Here is a 19995-nt window from a genome sequence, read left to right as displayed (position 1 = left end):
GCCGTCACGGTTCGGGCGAAGAGCAGCCTTACCCCCTTTTCACCTGATTGGCCGTCCCTTAACGAAGAAGCCCGATTGGGCGGGCGGAGGGGAGGCGGAGCTTCAGCGGCTCCGTTGTTCTCCGAACTCCGTCGCGCGCGAGGGTGGAGAGGCGGGCGGAGTTGGCGCGAGAGAGAGAGAAAGAGAGAGAAAGAGACAGACAGACAGACGGGAGGGCCCCGCCTTTGCCTCGCTCCCATTGGCCGGCGTCCGTGTTTAAGCATTGGCTGAAGGGAGGAGAGGCTCCTGCGGCCCTATTGGCTGCCGGGGCTCGCGCACCGTTCGCTGCTCGCTCCCGTTCTCTGTCTCTTCGCTGGTGGGCGGGGCTCGCTTTCCCGGTGTTTGGCGGCGGCGGCCTGAGGTAAAGGGGGCGGCGGTTGTGGAGACAGCGGCTGGGTCGTCGTCGGGGTAGGACGGGGCTCCCGGGCGCTGCCGCTTAATGGGGTCGAGGGAGGGACAGGGGAGGCAGGGCTGAGGCGAGCGAATGGGCCGTTTCGCGAAAGGAGGGGGTGGGCTTCGAGGCAGGCCGTCGAGGGGGCGGCGGAGCGCAGCTGGTTTGTGAGGGAACGAAGGGCCTGCGCGGACGGTGAGGGCCTCTTTCCCGCAAAGCAGGGCGACCTGTGGAAGGACCGCGAGAGTGCCTCTGAGCATGTCCAGAGTGCATTTCCCTATGGCAATGAACGAGTAATGCGGGGAAGACCCCCAGCCCCGTCCCACACACACACACACGTATTGGGAATTTAGCTTCCAGGCCGGAAGGGGGTTGTTCCCAGACAGACTGGAGCCGTGGCACTAGGGCTGCCATAAGTCCGGATTTTCCCGGGAGTTGAAGGGCAGAATTGACGGCTGGGTTTCGTTTTAAAAAACAACAACAAACCAACCACTGCAATTTCCTTTTTAAAAAACAACAACAATTTGGGGGGTTCCTTAAAAAAGGCTCTACAATTTCTGTTGTTTCCTTTTTAAAAAAAGGACCAACAATGTTGGGGTCTTCCTAAAAGCTCAACAACTTTTAGGATGTCCTGGTTTTTACTTTTGGAAATAGTACCCTGTTTGGTACCACCCCGAAACAACGAGGCACTGGAATCATGGAGGCGGCGGGCAGCTGAGTGTGTAAAATAGGGACGCGAATGCGAGGAAGCGGTTCCCAAAGGGTGTGAGCAGCTTGCAGTAGTCGCTGGTTTTGCTCTTTGCTGCTGCAAAAGGTTTGCATCTGACCAGCAACCATTTGGGTGGTTGTTGGTTTTGGGGGGGCGGTTTTAAAGAACAGTCTCCTGAACAGAAGAGCAGCAGTAACCTTTCTCTTGAAGGAGCATTGCTGAGGGAATAAAAGCTCAATAACTTTATAGCTTGAGTGTAGGTGGGAATGGGCCCAGTGCTTGGGGAGGGGAAGGGGAGACAGCTTGTGAGGGACAGGAAACTTAGGCTGAGTGAAGTTGAACAAAAAGTAAGGTTTCCCTAAGTGTGCAGAGAGCTTTGTTTAATTACAGTTTGTAGTGATTAATCATTTGCTGCTTTCGTTTGCCTACCATATATGCAATTTATATTAAGTTATGTTGCAAGACTTCAGATTCAGTTGTATCTGAATATATGTATATATTTTTCCAGAAAGCTGCATTGCAAGCCTTCTGATAAGTAGTTAAACATTATGCAGGGAATTTGCTGTGTTGTAAGGCTGCCATACATCTGCATTTTCCCTGACATTACCAGGATTTCAAAGGTGGTATTGACTTCGGGGAATTTCTGAAAGACGGCACTTTGTCCTGGATCATAGGCAAGTCAATTGAAAAGTCACATTTTGGGGGCAGTTTTGTGGGAAAAAAGGGGGGAGCTCACATCCAGGATTTCCTGATTTTTACCTTTGAAAATATGGCAACCCTACTGTGCTGGGACCTGAGTTTGAATAGCCTAGTTGGAATCAGGTGGCTTTTGAGGAGTCATTCTAAATTTTTGGTTACCTACCTCATAGGGCAATTGTTAGGCTTGTAGCTTGGTTCTTATTGCGTTGTGTTGGGCTAGGCTTGTAGCGTGGTTCTAATTGTGTTCGTGTTCCATTGATTTCAGTGGAATTAACTTCTCAGTTAGGGTGCTTAGAAACAACACAGGTATAATGCTGCAAAATTAAAGAGCTGTGTAAATGATGGTATAGGTAAGCCAGTCTTTCAGATAAGCCCACAGAAGTTAACTAGCTTGTTGGGCACTAACATAGGTAGGATTAAGAGCTCTGTCCCTACTCCAGCAGCCCACTGCATCTCTGTGCTAGATTAGGGCTTTTATAAAGCGTAGTTGGCATTCAAGCCTACAATTCTCACATGCAATCTGACACTCCATTCTAGGGATCTTCTGACATTGAGATCTGGATGCATTCCAGAGTTTGTTACCCCAAGAATTTACACAGACCACTGAAATAAATAAAAAATAATCTCTATTTACTTATTGATAAGTAACTGTAAGGAGCAGGGAAAGGAGGAAGTTTAACACTTCCAGAAGGAGTCTGATTCTCTTTTATTTACTATCAATGTTATAAATGATAAGGGAGGAATGACAGAGATTTACATTGAAAAGAGACCATGAATTTAGCAGATGCTCTTGCAGCTCAGCTTGTTTGGAACATGTGAGCATGGCATTCTGTAATGAGTTCTCCCTTGAGGCCTCTCCAGGCCAGAACTGAAACTTCTTTCTGAGGTACAAGCTGTCATAGCAAAAGCTCAATGTTTTCAGGGGTGCTTCATATGAAGGGGAGGAACTTCTGTCCTCTAGCAACCCACCTGATTTCTATATTGGGCACAGAAGAGGGACAGAGCACTCCATCTCTCTTGCAGCCCACACACTCACCTGCATGCAGTTCCTTGTTGCCTGTGCCTATTAAGGCTTGTACTTTAAATACAAGGCTGAGATGAATCTCAAATTCTAAAGTGTAACTTAAAGTAGAAACCAACTTAAACTTCTTGAATTCTTCAGTGTGGTTTTAATACAGAGGCTTGTACTACCTTGCTTAGAAAGACATGGGGTAAACATATTTGTTCGCTAGGGCATTTCCTATTTGTGTAATAAACCTAGTATATTGCGAACTGTGTGTGTTTGTGAGAATACCTGTAAGTTACAAATTATGCCCCTTGCAAAGATTCATGTATGTGATCAACAAGATTAAAATAGCTTGGTAAGGGACTATTGTACTCAAAAGCCAATTAGCCAGCTGCTGCTGCATAATATAGATGTTGTTCAAATGTGGAGTGGAAGAAGATCTCCCTTTGCTTGAAATCACAAAATGAAAAAAGATTCTTACAGGTAATAGACCTCTGCTGTAGAGCAGCATTTCTCAGCCTCTTGGTCGTGAAGCATGTGCAAGTGGGTCATGGGCTTTATAAGCAAACCCAAAATCATTATAGCATTTAATTTACAATTAAGTCTTAAATGAATTGTTGCCCATCTGCAGTAGCAGAGCACCCTCCTTTGCCCATGCACCAACTCCTGGAGCCCAAAATGCAAACATTTTTGCCAGACATCAGGACTGACTGTCAGCAGGCACTCTCACCCAGCTGAAGAGACATTATAACTCCTGGGTGTGGCCACAGCTCCATCCCCTGCAACCCTTTCCTTGTCAGAGGGTTCTGAGAAGGAGATGCAGGGAGGGCCTCTGAAAGGCTGGTGTGGGAGAGGAGGAGAGATGTCAGGGGTTGTTGGGTGTTTGTGTGTGAGATGGTGTAGTCTCTCAGCCCACCTGAGCTGGAGGAGTTATGTTTTTGTCCATCAGACAAACTTGCAGAATGAACTGCCAGTTTTCTTGATGTACTGGTCATTGGAATAAAAAACCCTACAGTACACAATTATTATTATTTTACATTTCACAAGTGTAGGAAAAAAAGCTTGAAAATAAATACCTGTTTAGGATTGCAGTCTATGAGTGCTATGGACCTCTGTATACTTCCCTGTGAGTAATTCCAGTTGAACTCAAGGGAACTTACTTCTGAGTAGATATTAGTATAGGATTGCACTGCAAAACTGCCATCCTAAAGACACAGCACAGTCCTAACCATGTCATCTCAGAATTAAGCCCTGTTCAATACAGTGGCACTTTTAGATAAGTGCAGTCAGGTTCCCATCCTTACTGAGAAATGCATCTCACCGAAAACAGTGTGAGATACCTTCTAACTGAACATAATATGTAGGATTATGCTGCAGGTCTGCAATCCTGTGCACAGTTACCTGGAAGTAAGTCCCATTTAATCTACTTTGACATAAAATCTAGCTTAAAGGTGGTGCTTAAATATTCCAATGCAATTGATTTGTGGATTGCACCATTTAAATGTGTCCCCAGGATTGAATGACTAGGGTTACTATACCACTGGGCATAGCTGTTGAGCAGATTAAACACTTGTAATCTGATTTTACTGGTTTTATTAGAAAAGAGCTTGCTACTTTTAAATTGTTCTCATTGACTGATTATATTCATTGCATATACAAAACTGAGTAAGTCTATAAGTATATAAATATTTTAGCAAATTCTGCATTAATGGGTGTGTAAGTAAATTTTTGCTTGGATGCCTCATATAATGGTTATAAAATAGGCAAAACTAATGATTGCAGAAGACCCAAGTTTCAAAATTCTTGTAACAACAAATCAATGGATCACCATATCAAGTAAATCTGGATTTGTGAGTTGCCATACCAAAAAGGTTGGGAACCACTGCTCTCTTCTGAAGTGTGTGTATTGTGATGTTAGGAGTCTTGCTAGTAGATTTAGTGTAAAATGTTGGCAGAACTATTGACTTGACCAGCCAACTGCATAAATGAACTTGCCACAGAATGCTTTAGAATGATTTCAGATTTGTTTGTAATTACTCTTCTGTAGAAACCTAAAACTATTGTCCTATAACTCTTACCTTACTCTATTTTATCAACACTTGACTTTCCTTCTCGCAAAGACAGTGCCATGGAATGCTTCAGACAAATCAGCGTGGAAGATAATGTAGCAAACTTTTCAGATGATCAGATAGGTGGTATAAGTTAAATGTAAGCACAGTTCAGAGGACAGTGCAATAGTTCTGCTCAGGTATTTGTTTACTGATGGGAAGGGAGAAAATCACATTTTTTAAAAGTCTGTCTTTTCTAACTTGTTATTAAAATAGATTCACTGAGTGGACTTTATTTTTCTGGAGTGTGAAGAAAAGACCCACAGTACTCCACCTCTTTTTTTCATTCTAGCTTTTTATACTTGTTTTACACTCATTTGAAGAGTTAGTTGAAAGTGGCTCACATACGATATCCTTGCAGACTTGTACTATCTGCACATGCTTGGAGCTAGACCTCCTTATTTCAGCAATAGAATTGTCATTTATCTTCCATACTTCCACTAAGCTATTTCATCTGATAGAGAAGGCCAGTATTTTCTTTCATTAATGTTAGGTCAGAGTTGTGAATTGCCACTCATCCAGTTGCATGTGGCAAGAAATAATTACTTCCAGATGACCAAATGTCAATCCTTTTCTTTTGGGGCCAAATACAACTTAAAATAGGTGCTTACAAAACTGTCTAGCTAGTAAGCAAATGTCATTATAGGTTTTGGTTTTTTTAAAATAAAAGCATGTAGACACTTCAGTTATAATCAGCACACTATATGGCTGACAGCCTTTGGTATCTGGCCACATTCAGAAGTGCTTTTAGCTACAGTGGTACCTCGCAAGACGAATGCCTCGTAAGACGAAAAACTCGCAAAATGAAAGAGTTTTTCGTTTTTTGAGTTGCTTCGCAAGACGAAAACGTCTTGCAAGTTTGTTTCCTTTGTCTTGCAAGTTTGTTTCCTTTTTCTTAAAACCGTGCATTCACTTCGAGGAGCAACTCATAGCACGCGGTGTGGTAGCCTTTTTTGAGGTTTTTGAAGACTTTGGTGATTTTTGAAGCTTTTCCAAAGTCTGCTTCGCAAGACGAAAAAAACGCAAGACGAAAAAACTCGCGGAACGAATTAATTTCGTCTTGCGAGGCACCACTGTATTCTTTGTGCTGCTTCTGAATTTGGTGCTCCCTGGTCGCTTGTGTATTGTTCTGCAATCAGAAACACGTTCCTTCAAATGCCATTTTGGTGTGTTTGGCTCAAAGGTAAAATATTTCTCATCTGTTTCTTTGTCTTAGCTTAGCTGCTGTAGATTTAGATTTGTTCTTTTCCAGGTTCTGTTTCTTTAAGATTTAAATACATTATTTTCTGACATTTTAAGTGTGCTTATTTCACAACTGTCTCTTGCATAAATATAACAAATGTACCCAATATTGCTCTTACATTTCACACTTTGGTAATGTGCACTCCTGCATTTTTAATCTGAGATTTATGACTTAATCTGAGGCTTTTTTTTTTTTTTTGAGTTTGAGGGAAGATTGATGGGATCCACAAATGTGCTTGCTAGTGGTGACCATATCTTTTTATCAAGTGAGGACAGCGTGGACAAAATCTGGGGGTTAATCCCTGGAGTTGTGCTGAGCTGAGGCACTCAGAAAGCAGTATTCTTTATTTACCATTGGCCTAAATTTGCTAGCTTCTTTCTGAAAGTTGTTAACTCTAAACTTGAGGTCTCTTTCAAGGGAAAGCAGTATAAAACTGTTTTCAATAAAAAAAAAAAAACTTATTTCCTGTTTCACCACAAGGCAGAGCAATTATATTTCACAGGATTAGTTAAACATCTGGCTGCCATCTTCTTGTATGAATATATACACACATATAGTGAATGAATTTGTGCTCCACTGCTTCAAATAAAAACAAAAGAGCCCTGCTGGATCAGGCTAAAGGCCCATGTAGTCCAGCAACCTGTCCCCACAGTGGTTAGCCAGATGCCTGTGGAAAGCCCACACGTAGGTTGTGATCCCTGGCAGCTTAGAGGCATGGCACAGCTGATAGTGGATGTAGAATATAGCCATTGTGGCTAGGAGACATAGGTAGCCTTATCCTTTATGATCTGGCTAATGGTCTTTTAAAGCCATCTAATTTGGTGGAGGGTCACTACATTTTGTGTGAGTGAATTCCATAGTTTAGCCGTGAGCTGTGTGAAGGACTTCACTTTGCAAAATCATTTATAAAGCTTTTTCCTCAAAAACTTACTTGTCTGTTTTTGTGGATGTGTTTTCATTTAAGAGTACAGCAGTGTAAAATCCAACAGAGCCATAAATTGTGAAACCATGCTTACCTACAGACATGGTAGATGTAAACTGCATGCTACTAATTTGATAGAAATGCTTCGTCTTCCTCTAAGACCTGTTGTTTTCAGTTAGGAGTTAAGCACATTCTTACATTTTTCTCATGAAATCAGCTGGACTAAAAAGCACTTTGCTATGGTTGGACCGGGCTCCAAAATTAGGAAGTGTTTTGCATGTGAAGTTCTGTGTAGTTTGGGCTGGATGTAGCCTTCCTGTTTGACAGAAATAGCTGTATAGTTACAGTCAAATAATCTGCAAAGAGCCCCTGATGAGTGTTAAAACGGGCATTTGGGAGCTGCTTCACAGGATATTAGCTACAGCCCTGTCTCTCCAAGTGCGATAATGCACTGTATGTAAGGGTCTGCTGATAATCAGGAAGTCTCTGCAGTGTGTACCTGTTTAAAATAAGTGTAGCAGTACTGTATGTCCAAAAGTGAGTGTGGCCACACCATACACTTGCACGCACACATGCACCCACAGGCTGATTTGAACTGTATAGATCAGCTGAGGAGGGTGGTTATTGTCCCCCTGCCTTCTCATTAAGTGATCAATCTGGTGATGAGGGAGGAGCAGCTTGCATCCCCATGAGGCACTGGGCTGAGCAGAGAGGTTTAATCTCCCCCACCACAGTGCTATGCATACTACTTTTCTTTTTGATGCCACTGCCAAAATTGGTGGGGTCAGAACACTTTTTCACTGGGCTAGATCAGGTCTCAAGGCCCAGTTTAACCACTCCTGATTTATATCATAATCCTTAGGCTTTGTCCATGCCTCCCCTTTTCTCCTATGCTTCCTAGTCTTTCCCACTGTTGATATTTGAATTGTAAGGTGGTTTGCAGTGGGGTTTTGCCTCTCTCTCTCTCTTGCCTTTGAAGCTTTGTGAAGCATCAAAACTATAGCTAGCATTGTATTAAATAATAAAATCCATTCTATGGAAGAAAATCTATAGGAATTGATGGCTGAGCACACGACCACTTAGAATATAGCTGGGTGCTTCTTGTTAGTGCTCAGATACAACTCTTAGTTCAAACTGGTTTGTTGGAATTGTTCACGCTGTGCGGAAGATTTACCGGTAGATTTGCATGTTGCCACTTGGCCTATTTCCAAAATGTTGGCTTGAAATGTGGCATCTGAACGTAGAAAACCGAGAGCATGGTTGGCTTCTGGCAGGATTATGACTGCTAAGAGAGTGGCTGTGTGAAGCATCCCTTGCTTGCTACTTTGTTCCAGGGCATGTTAATTGCTGAAAGAATGCACATGTCAAGTTAGGAAAAACTACTATGCTTTTATGTTCCCTTTAAAGCACAGCTTGCTCTATGTTAAAAGTGTAACTAAAAATTTAATCACTTGTGGCTTCAATCCGCAGGTTCAATTTCTCCATGTAGAGGATACTCGTGACTTGTGATCTGCAGTAGTTGGGTGCATGTTGCTCTTGCACCTGTATAATTGGCTTCTTTGGATTGAAGCTTAATACGTTCATGTGGTACACAGGACAGAGCTGTTGGTTAGTGGGGAAATGTATCACAACTGGAAGAATTGCCAATCTAACTTCTTAGTGCCTTAAATAGGGCAACTAACTTTGTCTCAGTTGTCTTCTGCTCTTCTTTAAGAATGAGTATAAATAGTGAGAAACTGGTGGATGGTGATGAGAACCAGGGCTAGGAATTCTGTATGTCAAATAGCCTACCTAGTACAGTCCTGCATTGGAGGGTATCAATAAAAGCACCTTTTGACTACTACTTCATGTTTATCAGTCTTAAATATGATTTTTGTGCGCATGTTTGTGCATGTGCATGCCCCCCTGCCCCCATTTGAAAAACTCAAGTTCTTCTAGAATAGACAGATGTTCTTGGATTCCAACTCTGATCTTCCATGACCATTGGCCATGCTGACTGGGGCTGATAGAATTTGAAGTCCAACAATACTTAGAGCCTCACTTTCCCATTCCTAGTGAACTGTACCCGTTTTTGTATTATCAGTGTAGGCACTATTGCTTTCCAGTTCATATGATGCTATGCATGACAAAGTTAATTACTGGTTCTGGTAGGTTACATTACCTTAAGATGACAACTGCAAAAGGGCATTTTTCTAGACATCCTATATCAGAGGACATCTAGAAGGATTATTATTATTTTGCAATATGAAGTGTTTACAATTAGGAGAAAAATGAGCAGCTGCTACTTCAATTACATACTACTACTCTGTTGCACTGTGTTGCTGAACCTTTAGGGAGTGCGCAATTCCAGGACTTCTCTCCCATTCTTTTAAGTCTAACCCTTAGAAAATAACATTTTTTAAAAATACTGAAACTTGAAGTGCTGCTTCTGCTAATGAATTTTGAACAATCCTGATGTCTTTATAGTTTCAAAGTTTGTTTTACCAGAATGCAATAACTGCAGTTCTGGAACTGCAAGCTGTTTCAAATGCAGGGCAAAGTCTACCTGAAACTTTACAGAGTATCTCGATGGCTTTTTGTTGACCCCTTGTTCTGCAGTTCACTTTAAGCAACATGAATTGAATTCAGGTTTTTTTAAAAAAACAACTATTGAAGAATGCATTTACAGACCACAATATGTCTGCCAGACTAATAAATCAAACTCTTGTATGTTTGCTTTTTTCAGAATCTGAAAAACAGCAATATGAACTGCTGTGCTTGTGCTTCTTGACAGAAGGTGATGCTAAGAGGAAAAATCTACAGTGATCAACAGGTTGTCCAAGAAGGTTTTTGACAACTCATCCGTTGCCTTGGAAGCTGGAGGATTGCTGTCCCCAAGCAGATATTTGCCATTTCCTGCCTTGATGCAAAGCAGCACTTGAATTAAACCTGCCACTCTCTGTTCCTTGAGGAAACAGATTCTTATTGCTGTGTAACTGAACACTAAATACAGGGAACCTATTATGTCTAAGAGGCAAAACCAAAAAGGTAAGATTTACGATACTAGATGGGCATATGAGTGTTGTGTTACAGGCAAATGTCAAGTATGAATTTTTGTTCCTGCCATTTTAGTCCACAGTAGAAGACAATTACTCTAGATCGGCTATTCTCAAGTTGCCTCCCTAGTAAGAAAACACTCAATGTCTTCCAAAATGTGAAATGAATCCTAATAATGTGTTCTTTCACATCCCTTCTTGACCCAAAGGAAGACAGCCCAGCAGCCTTTTGGCTTCCTGGTGTTGGAAATCAAGCAAACAAGGAGCATGAGAAAACAGGGTCGCTTCATGGTTCTCGGTACTTAACAATGAGCAAGGTGTAATGAGGCAAATGGTCTCCTATGGCAATGGGTTGATATTCTGCCCCTTGACCCATTTGAGAGACACACACATTTCTGATCTGTCGAGGAAAAGCTGGTGTCTTTTCTAGGATCTGCCTCTGCCTTCCCAAGGAGTCTTATGTGCGTCTGAGAACCACTGGTACAAGGATCATACGTCTCTTTCAAATCTGGTGTCGTTTGTGGCAGTTTATGTGTGCTGGTCCCGTGGGTTACCCGAGAGGTGAGTCGGCCACGACTGGACCTAATGGTCAGGGGTCCCTTTACCTTTACCTAGTGTGCAGCACAGTGAGGCCTGCCTGTTGCTGTAACCCCACTACAAACACAAGACCCAAACTGGAGAAATGCTTACAACCTCATGCAGTATTTACAGCCTATACACACTGTTACTATAAACAATGGAATACTGGTAAAAGTCTGTTTCAGCACCGGGTATTTTTCAAGTTCACGTAAAGCCAGTTTCTAGTTGCTGGAGTATTTGTTAGATTCCAGCTTGAGTTGTTGCCGAGCATGAATCCCCAACTTTAGTGTAATTCAAATGGCTTGCAAATTTATATTTCACTGCTCAGTATCTCACTGTATGACACACCTAACCAATTCCAGTTTAAATATCTCCTCATAGGTTCTTATGGCAATCTCAGACTGTCAGAACACTTTCCCTTTCACTTCACCAGCCCAAGAAATGAGTAAGCACAGCTTCAGACTTCTCAGTTTATATCACTCCCCTAACAAGACAATACCAGTTTTTAAATAACTATTATTTCAATTGAAAACATGCTGCATTCAGCTGACTATTCTCATTATAAATCAAACTTCACATTTAAGCAACTAGGTGTTAATGTATGCAATGCAAAAATCCAAAACACTCCAAGTTGAGAAAGTAGAATGGTAGTGGGGTCTTTCTTTTCTCTTTTTTAAAAAAGATGTGTGTACTTCAGGTGTATGAATGTGTTCCTAAAATGTTAATAGAGCCTCAGGCATTTTGTTCTAACCTTGCTCTTGTGTTCACCGATCAGTAATTCTTCAAGCTCTACTTGTTTGCCCTACATACACCTTATCTGACATTGTAGTCTCTTGAAATAAAAATCTTTCCATCTCTGGGATTAGTTTGTTTGTTTTTAACCGTATGGATTGTGCACAAGAACACTTTCATACTTAATACTGCCCACTTGCAATAGAGGGTATCAACTATATTGGAATGCGCTATTTTGTCTTTTATATTAAATAATTGGTGGTGTAACAGGTAAATCCTGGAATATCTCTTGCCATTGTTTCAACACACTGCATTCTATGGAAAAAGGCATTCTATTCTATTCCATTGACCAAATATATATATATATATATATATATATATATATTGTGAACCAACTTTTTATCTTGAAGCAGGTCACTTCTATGATACATCTTTGCTCTGTATTTTGCTCTTCTGATAACAGCCTGAGGATAACCTCTTTACATACTACGCTGATGTTACAAATCTGAACAAGTACAATTTTAGTCTTAAAAACCTTGCAGATGGTAAATTGCTTCTGAAATGAACTGAATGATTCTATAATGTAAAATAGTATTCTGATCAATAGGTTTGCTGTAGTTAATAAATTTGTCTATTCCACTTAAAAGTTATATGGTATTTCTTGTAACCCTGTGTGATTTTGTGAACCTCGTGTGAAGATCAACTATATCCATAGGAAAAAAGTCATCCACTGCATAATCTAGAAGCAATAATGTAAATATCAATATATATGCCATAATATAACAAATATATAGGGATTTCTTTCTTGGAAATGACTTAGTTTGAACCAAGTGCGCCATATACAAGTTAGAAATATTAAAAGCAACCGGACTCCCCATAATAACTTCTTGGTAATAAAATTTCTCCCAGGTCTTTGGCCAATTAAGCAATCTGTGGCCTTTACAACCGGGGGAGGGCGGGGTCTTATTGTTTTGTTTGCTACTATGTTATGTATTTTTGTATTTTTATGTTGTGAACTGCCCTGTGATCCTCAGAAGAAGGGAAGTATGGAAATTTCAAAATAAATACATGAATGAATGAGTCTTGCTGCTGTGCCATAATGCCAGTATATCTGAGAACCCCTCACCAAAGTAGCTGAATATGGTCTCTGTATGCCAAACTTCTAGAACAGAGATTACATAATTGACTGGACATTCCTTATTCCAGCTGCTAAATTTTTATGGGAAGTACTACTCACGCTGTGGAAAAAAAAGTTCTGACCCCCGCCCCCCCCCAATCCTAGAGCAGACACTTTGTTCCAGACTACGTTATGTTCCACGGTATAAATGCCTAATTACAGTTGCATTAATAATCTGTGCTGTAATGTCTGGAAACAAGAGGCATGGAATGAAGGGTTATACTTTTATCATAGTCTTGGGTTACTAGCTTACTGGAATTATTTGTATTTTTTGAATTGCATCTGTTTACCCACACAAAAGGCTTGTGGGAAAGTAAGACCAATGCTGTTAAGCTACATAATCAATTAACAGTGACATATATGTATTGGAGAGTAAGGAAGGTGGGTGGGACAAGACACTGTATTCTAGCTATATTGTTGTTTTTAAATTCTGGTAGCTTTCACCCTTGTCTAGTGGATTATTGAAGTCTGCAAAAGCAAGAATGGGAAACCCCCGATGACACACTTTCTGGCACCAGAACTGGAAAATTGTTCTTGTTAAAAAAGGCATTGGTGTTATACAGCCATAAACTCTGCTCAGGACAGCCCAACTTTTAAAGTAAGGCGTGCCACCTTTAGGTTATACAAGAGTTTGAGCAGCTTGGTGCCTGGGATTTTTTTCCAGGCTTGTCAGCAGCACTGTGAAGACCAGTCTTCTTCAGATGTACCTGACATACGGGCATTGCCTTATACAGGAGAATCTGGGCTCATTCTTTCTCCCCTTCTTTCCACTTAAAAGTACTGATGAGAATGTTTTATTCTGCTTCCTCCTTTTCTTACAATAAAGGGGAAAAGATGCCGTATTTTTTGCTCTATAAGATGCACCAGACCACAAGACGCACCTAGTTTTTGGAGGAGGAAAACAAGAAAAAAAATATTCTGAATCTCAGAAGCCAGAACAACAAGAGGGATCACTGCGCAGCGAAAGTAGCGATCCCTTTTGCTGTTCTGGCTTCTGGGATAGCTGCGCAGCCTGCATTCGCTCCATAAGACGCACACACATTTCCCCTTACTTTTTAGAAGGGAAAAAGTGAGTCTTATAGAGCAAAAAATACGGTACATCTTTGTATCTGAAGCAATGGTATTATGTATAGGGCTATGCAGTGCATTTTTTTCTTTAAAAAATGTTTAGGAGTGCTACTCTCATTTTGACTCAAGAAAATCATTTTATCGTTCAAATCGGGGAAAATAAATACAGTAAATGGACAAAAGTACAAAGATTCACAAAATGTTTAGGGGTATGTGTACCCCTGCGTACCCCTAGGGGAAAAAGCACTGGGGCTATGACTGCCTGAATCAATCCAGCTTAGCTAGTGTGGATCAGCGAAGATTCAGGCTTGCTTCAAACATTGCAGACTTCCAAACAGCAGCCACTGTCATGTAGTGCATATAATTTTGTCCACCTTTATTTTATTATTGCAATTTCTCATGCCTTTATTTCACCATCTGTATATGAACTGGGAAGCTGCAATAAGGAAAACACATGTGGCAGTGACAATAAATCCTGTATAATCTTTGCCCAGGCATAAAACAGCTGAGAACTGTATCTCTGTGTAGTGTTTAGTAGTTGAAACATCTGGTTTCTTTTTCCTTTCTCATTGCACAAGAACTAAATATTTTTAAATGAAGTCATAAAAGCAGAGTGATTTAACTGCCAGTTTTCAGTGGAAAAGAAGCCTAGTTTAATATTGTTGAAAATAATATTGCATCTTCACTGAAGAGATACAAAGAAAATCCATTTTTCTGGACCTAGTTTGGTGAAAACCTGACATTACAGAACTCCTCAAGCTACAGCTCTTAAAATTTAGCTAAGTTGTATTTGGAGTAAACCCTTTGAAATCAATAGATTTACTAAAATCGGTCCACTTCATTTTAGTGGGTCTATGCTGAGTATGACTTAGTAGTTCAGAGCAGTCATCCCGAGCTGTTCTTTCATTCCCGCCACCCTCACAGGCATGCTTGGTAGGCGCACGGGAGAGGGCCTTTTCATTGGTTGCTCCCAGACTTTGGTAATCCCTTCCTATAAAAAATATACTGGCTCCCTCCTTGTTGCCCTTCTGCCAGCAAGGGTAGGCTTCCTTGTTCCAACAGGCTTATGGGATTTCACTGCTTTTTATGAAAGCTCTGATGCTGTGCTATTTTTATTGTAATTATTGGTATGGTTTTAATAGCTTTTATGTATGTATATAGTTTTAGTCCTGTTGATGTTCAATTGTTTTTTCTATGGTTTTAGCAGTTCTTATTTTTACCTGCAAGTCTCCTTGAGTCCCATCAGGCAGGCACACACACACACACACACACACACACACACACACCGCTACCCCTGATGCCCTCCACATGCTTTGGACTTAAATTCCCACCAGCTCTAGCCAGGAAGCCTATGCTGGCTGGATCTGCAGGGAGTTATAGTACAAATAATCTGGAGGGAACTAAGTTGGAGAAGGCTGGTTTAGTGTTTTGTCTAGATATGGGCAATACATCGGGTCTGTCTCTCAAAAAAAAAAATTGAAGTATATTTAGTTGCATCTTCTGCCTCTAATGTCTGAAACGTGGGTGTTCATCTACCTCTTCAATAAAATGAATAAGATACTGTAATATTTTGTGGTAAAACCTAAAATACCTGGTTCAGAGGAGTTGGGAACAAATCCAATTAAAATTATGTTAAATAAGAACAATAAGTATTCGGGTTACTTTGCTGTTCCACCCCTAAATTGATCCCACTGCTTTCAGACGGAGATCAGTTGTAAGTGAGGTTGCTTGGTGAGATGCTTACAAAATTCTAGCAGCTGACTTTTCAAATAGGAATTCTCTAGATTTTGTGCTAGTCTCACTAGTGCAAAGGGAATTCCACCCTCTCATGCCCTCAGGTGCCGCCGAGGACCCCCCATTAGCTCAGGGGGACTGAGAGAACCCCCAGAACAGCACACAGCAGGAGGCGAGGGGAGATTGTTCCATCTGGCAAGCTGAAATGCTTGCACTGACAGAATGATCATCTTAGCGTGATGTTGAATTATGTGTCTTTTGGGGGGAACTTAATTGGAATCTGATAAGCCACTATTGAAAGAGGGGCTCAAAACCTGTCATAGCATTAGATTACAGTATATTGAATAGCGTTCTGGGCTTGGATTGGAAAAACCTTGGCTCAGATCCCATCTCAGCCCTAACGCCTGCTTGATAGCATAGTTCGCAAGTCACTGTCTCTTAGCCCTAAGTATCTTAGCCTATCTGCAGAGGGTATAAGAATAGAAATAACTAATGTAAGCTGTGCTGACTTCATTGGTGAAAGAGCAAGATATAAATCCACAAGGCTTTGTCACCAGTAGAGAGCCTGGCAGCTGCGCAGAAAAGCTACTGTTCCCTCTGTCCAATTTGAGTCCTTTGTTGGTTAACTTGTTCAAAACAGAGTTCACATGGTGAACTCTTGTTTGGCCAAAGCAAAAGAGAGACTTCTGTACTTTTAACTAAAGATTATTATAAATCTGAATCTTGAAAAATAGGATGTGCTTAATAGATTAAAAGCCAGAAATCAAACAGCCTGTGAGAAATAGTTCTCATACTTTCTGTTGCATTTCCAAGTGTTGGAACTGTAGACACCCAGTCAAATTGAACAGGTGTCGATAGAAAAGCATCTGTAGCTTACATTTTAAAAGTATTTAGTTTCTATCTGTACAGATGATCTGCAAGACTACAGATAATCGTAGCTGATCTGTTTAACATCTTAATCTGGAAAGTGACTTTACGGGAGGTGCTTTTATGAAACCAACAATTGAGTGGTTTTCTAACACCTGAATTCAACTATTCCTGCAATCATGAATGCCTGGGAGACAGCCCAATATAGGAGGCGGGCAGTAAAAGTAGTTTATATTGGGCATTGTCATCTGGCAAAGATTGTTGATTGTCCGCCTGATACAAGCAGGTCTCTGAAGTATTGGCTTGGTTCACTGCACTCACCAACTTCTGATCTAGCAACGAGACTCTCATATGTGTCCTGTTCTACATCATTTATTAAATTACTTGTATAATATGTTTTTGCTCTAAAGCCATGTGTATATAGAAGTAATCCCTATTGATACTGGGAGCTAGTTCCAAATAGTCCTGCTTACAGTTGTGGCCAAAGGTTATACTAAACTTACTATTATTATTATTATTATTATTATTATTATTATTATTATACTGCCCATCTGGCTTACAGCATATATAAAAACATAATAAAACATCAAACATAAAAAAATTCACAATACAGGGGTTCCTTCAGATATCTTCTAAAGGCCGTATAGTTACTCATCTCTTTGACATCTGAAGGGAGGTCATTCCACAGGGAGGGCACCACTACCAAAAAGACCCTCTGCCTGGTTCCTTGTAACTTCGCTTCTCACAGTGAGAGAACCAGCAGAAGACCCTCTGAGGAGGACCTCAGTGTCTGGGCTGATTGAAATTTCCTCTTCAGTTCTTTATAAATCCTTTGATTGTATTATTCACCATTTACTTTAAAGTAGTTATTAAAGAACCACTCTAAGCATGTTTACTATCTTGTCAAACTATGTCTTACCTAAGAATGATTGCATCCCATCATTATACCAGCAGTAGCTAACATGTGTTAAACTCCTTTCTGGTACAGTGGTGCCCCGCAAGACGAATGCCTCGCAAGACAGAAAACCCGCTAGACGAAAGGGTTTTCCGTTTTGGAGGTGCTTCGCAAAACGAGTTTCCTATGGGCTTGCTTCGCAAGACGAAAATGTCTTGCGAGTTCCTGCGGGTTCCCCCCCTTTTTTCTAAGCCGCTAAGCCGCTTATCTGCTTATCCGCTAAGCCAATAAGCTGCTAAAAGCCGCTAATAGCGCTAATCCGCTAAGCCGTCAATGGGCTTGCTTCGCAAGACGAAAAAACCGCTAGACGAAGAGACTCGCGGAACGGATTAATTTCGTCTTGCGAGGCACCACTGTACTTCTGGCTTAGTTACTCTTGATTTTGGAGACTTCCGGTCGGCGCCAGCGCTTAATGGCGGTCCGAGCCTCGAGCTCCGAGGCAGGACTGCTCCGTTAGTTCGGGTCTCACCCGCTACGGCAAGTGGGGGACCCCTAAAATCACAGGCGCGGAGCCTGTGAACAAAGGAGATTCGGTGGGCACCCTTTGCGCCCCCCGGTACTGTGAGGGAGCCTTTTTAAAGGCTTCTGAGCGGCATCGGGGTAAGCGCGGTGCTGAGAGTCGTCACCCAGCTAGCGGAGTGAAGCCGCGTCGCCATGAGCGGAGAGCGCCGATTCCTTCCTGCAATTGGAATTTGACCACAACACCCGTGAGTAAGATTGGAAAAGTAACGGGACTTTTAAAAAAAAAAAAAAAATTGGCTGAAAACGGGAAAGGCAAAAATTAAGGAAGTCTGCCTCCCCGGAACTGCAGAAGGAATAAAGCAACGAAAATCAAGCTGCACTTAAAGGGAACCTTTCTAATTTTTTTAAGCTGTCAAACTGACATCGGACTTAAAACCTCCCCCCAGATTGGCAGGAGAAGGGGGGAAGGGATTGGAACGTTGTTAATCTGCTGGAAAATTAATGGAAAATTAAGACCTTCCATTGCCAAATCCCCTGGGGTCGGGCTGCCCAAACAAGACACCGGGACGTGGACTGTCAAACTTTGAGAAGTGAGGACTTGTTTGCAAAAAAGTTATCGGACCTTAGATGTACTTTGCTGCATTTTGGCCACATAGAAAAATAGAGACTTTACAATTTGGACATTGGAAACTTTTGGCTACTGTTATACTCCCTTGCTTCTTTGTTTTCTTCTATCTCTGCCATTTGGATACAATTGAATGCTCCCTCTAGAGGGCTCTATCTGAAACTGTTGCACTTGAAAAAGTAACAGTGGGATTTTCCACCTGGGAATCAACTCTGTGAAAACGACCTTGAGGATATGAGTGCCCCTACAGAAGAGATAGTAACAAGGCAGAAAGCAAAACAATCTCACAAGAAAAGGGCCTCTATATCAGGAACTGCAGCTGTGCAGGAAAAAACACCAGCTTCTATGGATCCTATGACTCAGGCTCTACTTAAAATAAATCAATCCCTGGAAGCATTGACAAAACTTTCGACAGAGAATTCTAAAAAATTAACAGAGTTGACAACAAGGTTGGATGTGAATACGGCTAGTGTTGCATCGAACACAGATTCTATAAATAGATTAATTCAGGAAAGTTCAGAAACACGAAAGATTGCAGAAAGTGCAAAAATAACGGCTGAAGAGACAAGGGAAAAATTTGGGCCTATTATTAAAAAAGTGAATGAGCATGATGCAGCCCTCTCCTTACTGGAACTTCAACGTAAAGAGAAGAATTTAAAATTTAGATTGGTGCCTGAAGGGGAAGGGGACAACCTTGTGAAATTTCTCACAGAGAACATCATAACTTTTTGGCGGGAGGAATGGGAGGAAGATGAGGAACTTGAGATAATATCAGCCTTTCGACTGGGTAGAAGGCAGGACAAAAAACCAAGGGACTGCCTAATTACATTGAGATCAAAAGAAGAAAGAGATAGAATATTGAATTTGCATTACCAAAAGGCACTGGTGATCCAAAATTGTCAGATACAGATTTTTAAGGACATTCCTAAATACATTTTAGAGGTGAGAACATATTACAAGAGTTTAGTAGACCTGCTGAAGAAAAACACTATACCATTCAGATGGGAATTTCCACAAGGATTGTCCTTTAACTTCAATGGAAGGAAGATTAAAATAAAAACAATTCAGGACAAAGAACTATTTCTAGAGAAGTATCTGGAGGATCTGCAGAAAGGAACCGTGGAGGAGAGGGAACCACCCGATATAGCAAATTTGTCATTTGGACTTTCACTACCACCATCGGAGGAAGAGCAGAAGCTTGGAGCAGTTGGAGGAACAGCTACCTAAATACAAAATGTCTCTGCAACTCCTTAGTTGGAACTGTAATGGTTTGAACCTTCCTCGGAAAAGAAGACAGGTTTTTCACATTTTGAAGAAAGAACAATTAGACATAATATGTTTGCAAGAAACCCATATTGCCAGGATACACAGGAAATTATTAATAAATAAGAGACTCGGTCAAGAATTTATCTCATCAGACAAAGTAAAGAAAAGAGGTGTGGTGATCTATGCAAAGGAAAAGTTGGCTCCAAAATTGATATTTAAAGATGAACAAGGAAGATACCTGGCAATTGAAATACAAATTCAAGGAGAAAAGATATTAATTGTGGGAGTTTATGCCCCAAATGAAGGGAAGGCTGAATTTTTTAGGAAGTTGCATGAGACATTAGTCGACTTTTTAGATTATAAAATCCTAATGATGGG

The 19995-nt window shown here is 41.2% G+C and overlaps 1 protein-coding gene across 2 annotated transcripts in view; it reads left to right on the top strand.

Annotated features, from left to right (window-relative positions):
- The first annotated feature begins 255 nt into the window (after positions 1-255).
- The window catches only part of SPATS2 (spermatogenesis associated serine rich 2), a 52106-nt gene continuing 32366 nt past the window's right edge, over positions 256-19995 (top strand). The window contains exons 1-2 of one of the 2 annotated variants that reach the window (XM_079965495.1): positions 256-400; positions 9843-10144. In XM_079965495.1, coding sequence (XP_079821621.1) covers positions 10120-10144 — 25 coding nt within the window. In that variant the 5' untranslated portion in view covers positions 256-400; positions 9843-10119. The other variant, XM_079965496.1, reaches the window with a different exon arrangement.

The sequence above is a fragment of the Podarcis cretensis genome (assembly GCF_951804945.1).
Source record: "Podarcis cretensis genome assembly, chromosome: 2".
Classification (NCBI taxonomy): domain Eukaryota; kingdom Metazoa; phylum Chordata; class Lepidosauria; order Squamata; family Lacertidae; genus Podarcis; species Podarcis cretensis.
Note: the sequence above shows the minus strand (reverse complement) of the source record. Positions and strands in the feature narration are given on the sequence as shown.